General features: G+C 38.3%; 2 protein-coding genes across 3 annotated transcripts; one reads left to right on the forward strand and one right to left on the reverse strand.

The window, feature by feature from the left end:
• Positions 1-294: 294 nt before the first annotated feature.
• On the reverse strand, positions 295-5,325 carry LOC117300953 (MICOS complex subunit MIC27-like). Its single transcript, XM_033784823.1, has 6 exons — positions 5,292-5,325; positions 4,157-4,414; positions 3,234-3,288; positions 2,230-2,325; positions 1,045-1,232; positions 295-540 (listed from the first exon to the last, which is right to left on the reverse strand). The coding sequence occupies exons 1-6, from the start codon at positions 5,304-5,306 to the stop codon at positions 382-384; spliced, it is 771 nt and encodes a 256-aa protein (XP_033640714.1). The 5' UTR covers positions 5,307-5,325; the 3' UTR covers positions 295-381.
• A 1,234-nt stretch (positions 5,326-6,559) lies between these two features.
• Positions 6,560-14,316, forward strand: LOC117300952 (zinc finger protein 62 homolog). 2 transcript variants are annotated; one of them, XM_033784822.1, is made up of 2 exons: positions 6,560-6,832; positions 10,357-14,316. In XM_033784822.1, exon 2 carries the CDS (start codon positions 10,400-10,402, stop codon positions 12,155-12,157), a length of 1,758 nt encoding a protein of 585 aa, XP_033640713.1. In that variant the 5' UTR covers positions 6,560-6,832; positions 10,357-10,399; the 3' UTR covers positions 12,158-14,316. The 2 variants fall into 2 exon arrangements, with proteins under 2 accessions (XP_033640713.1, XP_033640712.1); XM_033784821.1 differs by having other exon boundaries at positions 6,560-6,771.
• The last annotated feature ends 81 nt before the right edge of the window (positions 14,317-14,397 follow it).

The raw sequence follows: 14,397 nt of genomic DNA on the forward strand, positions 1-14,397 counted from the left end.
TGTGAAAATATTTAGAATAACAACTTAATACTTGGTAACGAGAAATGGAGAGCTGTTGATAGTATAAAACATTGTCAGAAACGGCTCCCTCTGAAGTAACAAAGTTTTTGAAAAAAAGGTTTAATTTCTCACTCAAATATTAAAAGACGTCAGACTTGAGGCCCTTTATTATGGCATGTGAAGGCACACAAAGTTGTTGCAACAAGGGTGTCTTTTCTTTCATTATTCAATTGAAACTTCGGTGACCAAATTAGTAAAAAAAAATTACTTTATGCATAACTTTGGATACACCAAGTGAGAATACTGGTCTTTGACAATTACTAAAGGTGTCCAGTGCCTTTAATCTAAAAGTTGTTTTTATTTGAATGATTTCAGCAACCATCACGTTCTCGTTGTGTACATGTCTTTATCTTCGGGGTTTGACATTCCATGGTCAGCCTGCAACTCTACAGCATCTGTAGAGGGCGCTGTTTCTGTGACATCATCACCAGGTGTGGGCGTGTCTTCTTGATTGGACATAACTGGTTCTTCGGTTTGTTTCTGCAAAAAGCAAAATTAATATAGCCTGCTTTTCACCACATAATAGTAATAATAATAGCAAAATGCGCACATTTCCACCGATAGACAGCCCAAGGCGCCTACAATAATACAAAGTAATAGTTCCCCCCCCCCCCAACCCCCAAATTATACCTGGAAAATGATGATCAAATTACAATAAGCTAGAAAGGCCGGAGACATCAAATGCGTTTTCAGCTGACATTTCAAAGTACTTAAGGAACTAGATGTTTAAATATGTAGTGGTAACAAATTCCACAAACAAGGAGCAGCTGGATCAAACAGCTTGATCAAACAGCCTGTGTCCCCCCCCCCCAACTTCTTTTCGCATGTGGCTCAAAATCGACCTGCCACCGGAAAACCTTATAACTGATATTATTTAGTGGTATACAAGCATGCAGCACTTGCTTGACCAATGACATCCATTCACTGGTATACCCAGAGCCTTCATGGTATATCAAAGACAAGGCACCAGTCTATCATGCATACCTTTGCAATGGCTCCACTCATTCTTTCCTTGACTCGTTCAGCCACTCCACTCCCAACACTGTCACTCCAGAATGTTTTCAATGCTTCATACTCTGCTTTGGTTATCCTAACAACCTGGTACGGATAGCAGAGAGAGGCAGTCGCTGTCATCAGACCACCAGAATAAAAAATCTTCCTCAGCATCCCTCCTTGAAAGACAAACAAGAACGCTTTAAAATTGTAAGCCAAAGTATAGACGATGTGACCTCTGACGTCACTTGAAAACCATTACATGATTTGCGCGCATACCGCCAGGCAAAACCTTTGTGTTTTGACAGCCAGCTAGAAAGTGTACGCAATCTTACCATGACTATGCGTCTTTTTGCCCGGCGAAACATGACGTACACAGTGGTTTGTCAACAGAGGTCGGTTTAAATGTAAACATAGGTCCCATCGTCTATATCTTTGGTCTTTGATAATAATAATAACAACAATAAAACAGTATTTATATAGCGCAATATGAATTGGCATTCCTCAAAGTGCTGAACAGCAAAATGGAAAGCATTACAAGAAAAAGGTGGACACGTTTTTGAGATATCGCCGAGAATCCAGAGCAAATAATATGTCCACGCAGGAAAACAAATCCCTAATAGGAATACACAATCTGAGAAATGCTTCTCAGATTCAAATTTTGGAGCAAACAAACTGTTTTTCTCTTTTTACATAACCACATTATATTGAAGTGAAATGTTTCTCACATTTTCTATCAAACAATTCAATTCAATTCAATGCTACGTTTATTCCAATACTCTTAAAAAAAAAAAAACAATTGTGAAAATTAAACAGTACATAGAAATGTAACAAAATCTAAAGCGCATTAAATTGTACAGAAACAATATAATCTTAAAGCAAATAATAAATAAATGCTGCAAGCTTCTAATCAAAGGTTTTAAGTGAGTATCACTAGTCGCCCAGTCGTTGATCTCACCAAACTTAGGATTAATCTAAAGGACTTAGGACGAGTTGAACCCATCCTAAGTAACTCGTCCTTACTCAAGATAGAATTAATCCTAGCGTTTTGTGAAATCTGCTGCAGGCCTAGGTTACCACATTAAACAAATCTGTGGTTATTAACCCTAAATCTTCCCCATTTCCAATCTGCTGTACGAAAGAAAACACCAAAAAGGTTCTACATTCTGATGTTACCTTTTCTTGCTAGAACAACTCCAGTAAGACCAGCCAAGGTGATAACTCCTGCTCTTTGGTAGAAGCCTTCCTCTGTCTTGACAAACTCAACAATATCTTCAAGAAAATATGGGGAAAAATACAAATATCTATGTGACTGTGTATTTTGTTCCGTTTATCTTTTTTACACATGTAGTAGTGATGGTTGTAATAATTTGAATTGAATTGAAAGTTCCATCCAGGCATATTGGCTAAATTTGGGGGCATAAAAACTGATATCTGTTGACATACATAACCACATTCACTTGGTGTAAAATGATCGAAACTCAATGTCAGGTAAACATTTAAAATCCAATCCAAACGTGTTCTTTGGTCCAAGGTAGTATTCGAACATAAACAAAGACATAAAACAATATTATTAGTTTGCAGTCAAGAAATGTGATACTTCTGGTAATGAAACCAAGAATGCATCATAAGTAAGGTGAACTAAAAGACACTGGACACTATTGGTAATTGTCAAAGACCAGTCTTCTCACTTGCTGTATCTCAAGATATGCATAAAGTAACAAACCTGTGGAAATTTGAGCTCAATTGGTCGTCGTAGTTGCAAGATAATAATGAAAGAAATAACACCCTTGTCACACAAAGTTGTGTGCGTTTAGATGGTTGATTTCGAGACCTCGAATTCTAAATCTGAGGTCTCGAAATCAAATTCATGGAAAAGTACTTCTTTCTCAAAACTACGTTACTTCAGAGGGAGCCGCTTCTCACAATATTTTATACCATCAACCTCTCCCCATTACTTTCTTGCTTGAGGATACAAGTGTCATACTCTGCTGATCAGAAACACCAGTGCTTGTAATCGCTCAAACATGACACCCACAACAATAACTCCTTGACATTAAACTCAATAGCTCTAACACTTAAATCAACCAAATGTGAGAACTCTAGTCTGTGTATTGTTTATTGTTAATTATAAAACTAGTCATTATGATCTGTTTTATGTACAGGAATCTTGCTATCACCTTTTTCTTTCTGTTCGGCAAATTTGTAGGCTTGTTTGACCTTCTCTACTGCACCCTGAAAAAGACAAACATGAATCAAAAAAACCTTAAAATGTTGGGTAAAGGTCCGGAGTATAAACGAGAGTAGTTGCCAAAAATCAAGATTTTCTTTGTTCAATAATAAAAAAAAACAATAGCTTTGCAGGATCTGTACAGTTGTGTGTTGGTGTGTTTAAACCATAGAGCTATATATATTGACTAGAGCGCTAACACCCCGATATACACGCACTAAGGTTTTGAAGCCATGTGGGCGCATCCATGATTATGTACAAACCAATACAAAGCTTGAAATTTTGTACGGCAATTGTACGGCTATTTGCATGATAGTGCGTTTGTTCTTTTATTTGTGTCATCGAACCAAAAAATGCAGCAAATGTAAACGCACAATCCGAGTTGATGAGCGTACAAACTGCGAGCGTCATGTGCGTCATGTTTAAAAGGCGCGTATACTTTTTTTAGTACCTCAATCAAGTCGAACTTACAGTTTTCATAGCGCGGAAGTACGCAAATGGACAGTCGCGTATGTAAGCGCCCACGCCGAATGTAAAAAAAAATCGCGGCAATGTGTGTTCTCCTTAAATTAAGATCGTTCTGTAATCACGCAACACATCAAACATGTCTGCGCCCAGGGTGGCTTCAAAACGCAGAGCAAGTTAGCGCTCTAGTCAATATATATATAGCTCTATGGTTTAAACGCTACATACAAGGTGTGGACCAGAGAACAAACAAGGCCCACATAATGTTACCTGGACAAATTTAGAAACTGTCCACACATTCTGCCGGACAATAGAAACTGCTTGATACAAGTTACCCACTGGTATCAACCGGATTGATCCTGTACTGTTGGGGGGGGGGGGGGTGTCAGGGTAAGGGGTCAATCTTACCTGAACAGAATCAGAAACTGTCCACACATTCTGCCGGACAATAGAAACTGCCTGATACAAGTACCCACTGGTATCAACTGGATTGATCTGGTACTCCACTTGTGCATCATCATATATGGATAGATTCCTGGGTAGAACTCCCTGTCGTTTGGCTTCCCCTGGATTAGTAACAGCGTCAGCCTTCACCACTGGTAAACCAAGAGCTAAACCAGCTGATCCTAACACAGGCAAAGCTGCTACTCTTAATATTCGCCTCATCTGTAAAAAACAAAGATAGATAGTTGTCACAACACTTAAAGTTATCAACACTTATTGGGCACAGCAAAAGTTGGTCAACAAAAATGTTGAGCAGACAGCACCAAATTTGCGCAAGGCCTGAAACTTGGCGTGGCATATCGGGGGCCTTTCTCAAACCACGGCTTGGGCTCCGGCTCAGGCTTAGGCTCCCCGCGCTGAGTTCCAGCTCGGCCTTTAACCTGCATTTTCAGCGTGTATATTGCTGATTGTTGAGGAAAGCCCCTGGTGCGCAGACTTAAACCAGCGCACAAATTTAAACTCGGGCCATTGCGCGCTCAGCAGAGGCTGCAGTTTGCGCAAGGATTAAAGTTTGCGCCCAACAGCCTCATCCTTTTTCTAATCTAACTAACTCTCAACACTGAGAGTGAGTGATCACTTTTTGTAAAAATGAGTGAAAAAGTGATGAGTATTGAGTGATTGGAAAGTTATCCATTAAGGTAGGGTTAGGGCTAACGGTAGGGCTGTCGCCAACCAAGTCACGTGTGGCCCTGTATTCTATAGTTACTCCCTAGTAGTAAGTAAGGAGCTGTTCAATCAATTTTCAAGATCAAGACTTGAACTTCAAGTTGAAGTTGAACCTGCACTCTCTTCATAAACACACAGTCAGTGCACAGCCCCATTTCAATTTTGGATGCACTGCACACAATGATCAAATTCATAATAAACCAGTTGAACAATTCAACTCAACTCGTTCATAAATCAACAACCACAATTAAGTCCGATTCGTGATGATTACAAAAATGAAACTCCAAGCCACACTACAACTATGTAAAAAGTCTGTAACTCCTCACCTTTACCGATTTCACGGGAGGCGAGGGGAAAAAGAAGACAAACTTACCTGTCTGGCGGCCATTTCGATCTTCGCCGTGTGTGCAGCGAGTCATCAGAGTAACCTTTGACCTCATCAATAATGACAAACCTAACGAAAGCTCATGCATTATTCATCATATTGCGATGTACAAATTAAACACGTGTACGGTGTGGTTATTCAAAAAGCTTCTCAAAACAAAAGTTTTGCGATTCAAAAAGCTTCTCAAAAACAATTTGTTATTATTAATGTGATGGGATAATGGATCAACTATTTTATGAATAAGTGTAAATGTAATGTATCTTGTTAACCCCTTTGATGAATCACCTGTACTGTACTGTATTCCAGAAAATTGCAAAACCTATGATTTTCGTAAATTCAAGTCAAGTGCATTTTTGAAGAAACAAAAACCAAACTTATTTACCAATAGTTAGGGATGCCTAGTTCAATTTGACTGTCACATTACTATTTAAATACAATCAAAATTTTAAATTTGTGACTAATTTTGTACAAACAAGGTATACTTTTGATCTATTATTCGTAATGAGTCTCCACACATTGTGCCGCGCCTATGGATGACATGACACTTGAGGTGAATTGAAATGAATCGAATGTACACAGAAAGTATAGGTTATTAGTTCTCTTCCAATTGTTTAAAAACTTGCTTAAAACTCATTTATTTAAATCCTCTTACACTTAGCTCGTTACATGTCTTGACAGTAGACTGTATAATTGTGTATTATGTTCTACATTTCTTTTTTGTTGTATGTATTGTTTTTTGTTCTGTGCCTCGGAATAGGATCTTGTACACTAGATAGATGGCGCATTATAAATGCATTATTATTATTATTATTATTATGTAGGCCCTACCTGATGGAGGTTATGTCCATCCTATGATTTGGAAATATAGTTATTGTGCAACTCAGCTCATCAAGTAAAACTGCAGGCATTGGTACCTTTTTTTTGTATGTGACCCATGGAGTTCTACCACAGTTATACCCCCCCCCCCCTTCATTTTCTTCTCTTATGATTTGTGAAACTGAAGTATAGGAAAACTGTAGAGCAAGTTGGTTTATGTTTTAGGTATTATATCCCCCCCCCTCATTATGTTCTCTTTACTTGTCTTCTCATTTCGATAATTTCAATTCCAAACGAATCGATTGGGCAAAAGTGACCTCTAACGGACCTCCAAAACGAATCGACTGTCACAGCAAAGTTGCTTGGCTTGTGAAACTTGTCATGCGGTATGATATCGCTGCTGTGCGTGTGGTGTTGTGAAGTTGACAAACTGCCCTCCATACATCATGCACTTTGTGGGGCCGCCGTCCCCCGTAATGTGGGTGTACCGTACCCGTTACCTGAAGATCTGCTGACTAGCCCAGAATAATACGTTCTTCGTCGAGGACTTCAACTGGAGGAATATATCCTCCATGCTTCAACCAAGTTTGACACAAACTTTTGAACAGTTTCTCGTCGCCGACAGTACACCCAGTACACTCAGAATTAAAGAGTAAAGAGTAAAGAGTGGTAGTTCATTTAATTCCGTATGCAAGTTTGCAGTTTATTTTATGGTGAGTAAGAATTGTGAAGTTATGTTGCTGGTCTTCGGACTTCGTGCACAAAGTGTGTGGGTGAATTTCTATACATGTAGTGTACAGCGACTTCATCAACGCACTGTGCTATCGTAACACGATGGCATTAAATGGCGGAGTTGGCATAAGAATATTTGCAACTTTTTCGGCACCAGAAGTTTAAAAGGCCGGATGAGTTATCGGTATAAACCTACAATCTGGTCGTATCTTTTACTATGGTCATGGTGGGATTGTGTGAGTTTTCCGGTATTTAATAACAGGGAAATGGTGGGAAAGGTTGCCACAAGTTGTTTGGTAACTCTCTGTTCTTACTCTATGGGGAGGGGTAGGGGTGGGTGATTTCGTTTTCGTGAAAATTCAAAGTACACGCTGTGTGTGAACTCCAACCACCTGTCATGCCTGTACGTACGTACGTACAGTACCAATGGGTGTCATTTTGAATCAGATATACAATGCATGGATGCTTGTTGTGTCTAGACTACATTCCATTGTACTCCGGCCTGGGATTTAAACTTTGTGAAATTTCTTAGAAGTTATACTACTTGGGCAAAAGCAACTTTGTTATTTTGGACTTTGTTATTTGAGAATTGTCTTCAATAATGAATTCATTTAGCAAAAAAAGTTGTCCGATATTTTATAGAGCTGCTTCAAATGGGGGAAAAATAGCTATAACTTTTCCTCCATGATGATGATAATTCATAAATACAGTTTATCCATTCGGATTGGTCGAGAGAGGGCATCACGAGGGGTTGTTTGAACGGATGATATAACACCAGTAACAAGTGTGCTAACATGGGCGTGACACGCGAGCTTGCACCAGCGCTTATGAGACAGTTTCTTCATTCCTATTGGTCGAGAGCAACGGCTGAAACAGTTGTGCCACATCACGCGATACGCGCGACGCGCACATCATCTCCTTATAAGGAGTTGTTTACCCAAGGGCCTTACCATTTCATAGCTGGAGGGGTGTTGTGTTGAAAGAAATCATTGAACAATTAAAATTTGTGCATTTATTTTACCTTTTGACCAAAAAGTGTGGATGTTTTTTGACCGAAAAGGTTATTATGAATGGGAATCAAAGTGTGTTGAATCGGTTTTCAACTAGTGGTTTAAACCCAGCGAGGCCTGTCCCTTGATAATTTACCTTGACTTCGTCTCGGTAAAATTATCAAGTCCAGGCCTCGGCGCCGGTTTAAACCACTTGTTGAAAACCTCTTCACCACACACTGATTCCCTTAATAATAAATAGGCAATTTTGCTTTTCAACTTTCTGTTTAGCAAAAGGCATGAAAATCCAAGTACAGTATGGTCTTGTGATTTGGGCCCATTTTCATAGAGCTACACATCAAACACAACAATTACAACTAGCTAAGCAGAACAAAATTATGCTTGCCAGTTGCCAGTAAAAAAAAAAGTTAAAACCATTTTACATGTAGGCCTATGATCTGTTACTGTTATCCTGCTTACTATTGATAAAAAGAAGTTTTTAAGAAATACTTAGCTACTTTTTTCGTCCTTTTAGCAGCTCTAGGCATTTTGTTCAAACTTCATAAAGTTTGTAAGCATAAAATCTTGCTAAGCACGTAGACAAATCTTGCTTGGCAGAAATATGTAACCTGCAAAAATTCCATAAAATTTACATTTTTAGGACTGAAGTGCCTAACGATTTTGCTACTTGATTTTTATGCTTGACAGCTATAAAAAGAATTGTTTAAATTGAGACTGGATTAATACAAACATAAAGATAAAAACCATACATAGAACACACCAGAGTAGAGACTTTAAAACCAGAGGCAAATTTATCGATCTCGCAAGCTTTCACGATCCCAATCTTTCATGCTCGCAATCTTTCGCGCTGTGTGCTCACAGTTAAGGTTTTTCAACTGCCTATCACATCCCGGAGTATTCATCATTGATTTCTAATCAAGGGCCATTTCAGATGAAATAATTTTGCAGAAAGCTGACTACCATGACCACCATCTTATAAGAAATGTTTTTTTAAATAAAAATGACACAACAAATGTTTAAGGTCATTTACCATTTACCGTTTATATCTTTAATATAATTTGTTACAAATATGATTCTAGAGCCACTAGTTTCCTCTATAATTGTTTTGTTGTGCCATTATATGAGAAAATTTCACACTGACAAATAATTTTAATGGCCCTTGGAAGAGGAGTTTAAGTTGGCTGTCAAAGAAAAACAATAATTGTTTAATACCAATAAGAATTCATAAATTTCACTTTGGTTACGTTGAAAAGTTTTTTTTTCTTCTTTGACAATTGTCAAAATTATGCCAACTTATTATTAGCACCAGTGAATCAAATCCTTAAATGTCATCCATCCAATAAGCAAAATCATTTTAAACATGAATTTTATTTTAAATTTACCCTGCAGTAAGTAATTTTCTTCTTGTATTTTTAAAAGTAAATTGTTAGAGTAAAGGAATGGAAGCAGGGTTCAAAATTAACACTGGTCCAGGCCACAGACCAGTGTTTGTAGTGTAGGGCCAGTAAACTTATGAATATACAAGTCTAGTGGTCTAAGGTCTTGTATTTTTGAGAAATAAAACCGCGCCTCTTCTTTTAGATAAAAAACTTAAAGGAACACGTTGCCTTGGATCGGTCGAGTTGGTCTTTAAAAGCGTTTGTAACCGTTTGTTATAAAATGCATATTATGGGTAGAAAGATGTTGTAAAAGTAGAATACAATGATCCACACAAACATGCCTCGAAATTGCGTGGTTTTCCTTGTACCTTGTTGACTAACACGGTCGGCCATTTATGGGAGTCAACTTTTTGACTACTCCTACAAATGGCTGACCGTGTTAGTTTGCAAACGAAAAGGAAAAGCACGCAATTTTTAGGCAAATGTGTGTGGATCATTGTATTCTACTTTAAAAACATCTTTCCAATCGTATGCATTTTATAACAAACGGTTACAAACGCTTTTCAAAGACCAACTCGTCCGATCTAAGGCAACGTGTTCCTTTAAGTTCAAGTGTGGCTTTGAGTCTGGCAAATATATTTCAATTCTAAAATAAGACAAATGAGATCTTGTCTTAGTGCTAGCTTGCTCATATAAAACAGTTTATATTATCACTGTGTAGATAGATTTATTTTTACTCATTCCGGTTTTGGACATGTTACATATTTTCTGGTCCAGAATTTTTTTTGAGGTGCAACCCTTCAGTAGTGTAATGGTCGTTCTAGCCATTGGATTGAGAAGGATACTAAGATTAGTAATTGGTCTTAAAATTAAACTTATTTATCCAACATAATTTTGTAAATTTAGTCCCTTTTCGAAATCTCAAACTAGCCAGTATTATAGGCAAATAATGTGTGTTTCTGCCCAAACTTTATCCACATCAATATTTGTGTAAATATTTTGATATAATTTTGTTCAAAGATAAGTAATTTGTGCGGTTAAACTATAGTGACAGGATACGAAATGAATAAAATGGAAATGTTAATTGTCTTTTTATAATTTTTGTTTTGTTAACAGATCTTCAAGAACATTTCTCCTGGCTATACTTTTAGAGAAAAAAATGTCTATCTCGGCTGAAGTGGCAGGTGAAGAAGTACTGAGCAGCTTGATAATTAGAGTAGGAAACAGTCTCCCAAAGGCTACGAAGTTCTTCAAGGACTCAGCTCCAAAGAATCTCCCGGAAACCATCACAAACCCCAACATGTCGTCTGAATCTCAGGATAGCATCTTGGAAACCATGGCAACAGCAGATGACTATCAGTTGATGAACAATAAAGGAGATGACGATGAGACGATGGGGATCAAGATCAAAGAGGAGAATAATAACGAGATTGATAAAAGTTCAGTGTATGATTTCCACGAGGAGGATGAGCCAGTTCCTTTGGATGCCATCAAGATTGTACAACAGATATCGAACGAAGCTAACCATCTATTTGATAAGGCTCCCCTGCAGGCCCAACCTCACCGCATCCAGAAGAATTTGAAAACAATGCATTATGAATGCCCTTATTGTTCCTTCTCATCATTGTACTACAGCGCCGTCTCCAACCACACCTTAATACACACCGGTGAGAAACCGTACCAGTGTCATCTGTGTAACTACCGCGCTCGCCAACGAGGGCATATCCTTATCCACATGCGTATTCACAGCGGTAAGAAACCCTTCAAATGCTCCAAATGCAGCTATTCGACCATACAGCGGAACCACTTGAGGGTACATATGCAGGTGCATAGTAAAGACAGGCCGTTTGAATGTCCGGGGTGTCCGTACCGCTCTAAGCATCTCTCCATCCTTCAGATGCATGTCAAGAAGTTCAAGCACGATCACATCTATGAGTGTGTTCAGTGCGATTACACCTCGTCACGTAAGCACAATCTCACCCAGCACATGTATATTCACACCGGAGCCAAACCGTTCAAGTGTGACATGTGTCCGTACGAATCCAGCCAGAAAGGTCATTTGAATATTCATATCCGCAGTCACACCCGCGAGAAACCTTACAAATGCATGGAGTGTCCGTTCGCATCCACTGTTCCAAAATCCCTTCGAGAGCATATGTGCATGCATCAGGGGTTACGCCCTTACAAGTGCACCTATTGCAGTTTCTCGACGAGCCAGTCGTTCTCCCTCAAGAAGCACGCCGCTCTTCACGTCACTGACCTTATGACCTTTAGGTGTAAAAACTGCAACTTCAACTCCACGAACAAAGAAGATTTTTTAAAGCATCGCAAAGTCCACAAAGCACCCAAGTCTTACACTTGCAGCATCTGTGATTTTACAACTCCGTTTAAGTTTCAGTACACCATCCACATGCAAAGCCACGACAATAACATGGTCAGTTTGAACATGGATGATGTCTCGACCAAAGATAACTCTCAAAGCTCACCAATAAAGTATAACAACAATGTAAAGGACAGTCCTACATGTGAGATGATCTTAGTGAACGGGAAACTTCGTAAAAAATGTTACGTTGATCGCGATGTTCAGAAATCACCTAAAAGAGAGCAGCCCTCGGAGTTTAAAACAGGGACAAAGTTGAAAATCAGTGTCAGTTCACTTGTCAATGGGGGGAAGAAAACGCCCACCAAGACTACGTCCACCAAAACTACGCCCACCAAGACCAAATTAGGACAGAGTGAAATGAGTAATGAAGCACAGTCGAGGTTGCCATGGACTACACAGTCTCCCAGTAGTGCCACTAAGAAGAAAATGATGAAGAATTACTTGTGTTCGTATTGTGACGCTAAGATACTCGGTCAGGAAGACTGGGAACATCATGAAGTACGTCACTTCAAGCAATGGCCAGAAATAGTATAGATACATCGCACATCTTAGACTTGTGGACAAGTCGTTAAATGTCTGTCACGGTGATTGCGTTCCGACTCTATTTGGAATCTCCCCGCAATTCCCGCGGTATCCTCGCGAGACTACTGCTTAAGCTTACTACTGCTCTCACGTCGACTACGGTCCCAAGTCGGCAACCAGCAGTGATCTCGCGAGAGCAGTATTCAATCGCAGAAACGACACCGCCACAACTCGACTATCTCACCGTGGCAAACAGTTAAAGACTTGTCCACAAGTCTACGCAATCTAGACCAAAGACCTTCGGGTCGTACATTCTATTCCAGAATCTACACTTTCTCGTCCATTCTCCTTAATTTAATTCCACAATCAATTAGGATTCTTTTGCTATTGTATCCCAAGTTGTACATACGAAAGACAGATACAAAAAATCAAGCAAAGGTTTGGGGCTCGAAGGGGGCGGGGTGGGGGTATGTAACAGCTGGTAGAACCTCAACCCTCACATGGACAAAGTAACAAATCTCTGAGTGTAAAAAAGTATTTTACATAAAAGACAGAGAAATAAATGAATACAAAATTGTCATACATGACATAAATGCAGAGAGGGAGTGAGCCCCCTCCCAGCCTGGCACTGAACCTATAATCCAGTGTAATCACAAAATAGTTTTTTCAGATTATTTTGAAAATATACAAAGTGTCCCTTTATGGTTTATGTGTGTTTGAGTGCTTCCAATTTCTTATGGACTTGAAGCGCAGACAGGGGATGGATTCCATCCACCAAGTTTTAAAGTTTTGTCACAAAACAGTTTTTCCATTGTTTTGAAATATGCAAAGAATTTATATAATTTTTTTATTGTGAGTGCCTCCAAGTCAAATATTTGTGAAGTAAACATACTATGCAAAAGTGTAAAAGTGATTTTAGACACGATGCAAGAATTTTATTTTTTTTTTCCAGTTTTCTAAAAGATACGAACAAGTAATTAAAATGCTTAACTTCCAACAAAGTGCTTAATGAAAAAGTGTTGTGTTTTAACCAGTTGCCTTCTATTATAAAATAACTCTATGGCCAGTTTAGAATTCACAGTTCGAGCTTCAGCTTACATGTTTGTCTCAAGTTGTTGTTCAGTGACATAAATATGCAAAGTGTTTTATTTTTAGTTTAAGTGCCTCAAAATCAAATATTTGTAAAGTTAACTTGTAACTATACTATGCAAAAGTGTAAAAAGGTGATTTTAGACATTTATATATACAAGATTTGTGTTTTCCAGTTTACTAAAATTATACGAACAAGTATATGAAATGCTTAACTTCCAACGAAGTGCTGCAACTTTTAGTATTTAACCATTTGCCTTCCATCATTGCCTTCTACTAAAAAAAATTCTTTGGCCAGTTTAGAATTCACAGCTTAAATTTTTTTTTAAGTGCAAGCACTTTTTAAAAAATGCATACGTTGCACTCATAACAAACAACAACGTATGGAGGACAAAACATAGAATACTGAATGGCTGAATAATAATGGAGAAATAAATAAGGCTTCAGCTTAAATGTAGGTCAAGTTCGTGAAAGGACCAAAAACTAGTGGTTGTATAGTGATATACATAGAGCATGCGCACATACGTTAAGTGCAACCGACTCTAGATGTCAATGCGCCGGGCGACTGAATCTTACGTTTTCTGATAATCGGTCCACTCTGCACTGTGCTATGAAATTGATATTGTCCTTTTAGCTTTATATTTGAGTTGAGCAGAAACCAGCACTACAACACATTGTTTGTTGGTTGTTTCAATTTGTTTTGAAATTTGACTTATTACAAAAAAACATGCACATTTTGTCAACGTGAACTCTTTTGTGAGCTTTGACCTGTTTTTATATGAAAGTGCCTTTTAAAATCCTTTATGTAGTTTTTACATATACCGGGTAAGTTTCTTATTTTTGTAGTACATACAATGAGCTTCCTACTATGGACCTGTGAACTGAAGGCCTTTTTTGTTTTAAAAAGATTTCCTTTTTCACTTTTTTCTGTTATTTTTACAAATTTACTTAATTATTCCAAAAATGAATAACATCACATTTATATCCTTAAAAGTTTCTGGTTTTCATTACCTTAAAGCCATTTGACACTTTCGGTAAACAGTATTGTCCAAGGCCCACACTTCGTGTATTACAACTTATATATAAAACAACAAACCTGTGAAAATTTAGGCTCAATCGGTCATCGGAGTCGGGAGAAAATAACTGCAAAACCCACCCTTGTT

This window comes from Asterias rubens, chromosome 16 (genome assembly GCF_902459465.1).
Source record: "Asterias rubens chromosome 16, eAstRub1.3, whole genome shotgun sequence".
NCBI lineage: Eukaryota > Metazoa > Echinodermata > Asteroidea > Forcipulatida > Asteriidae > Asterias > Asterias rubens.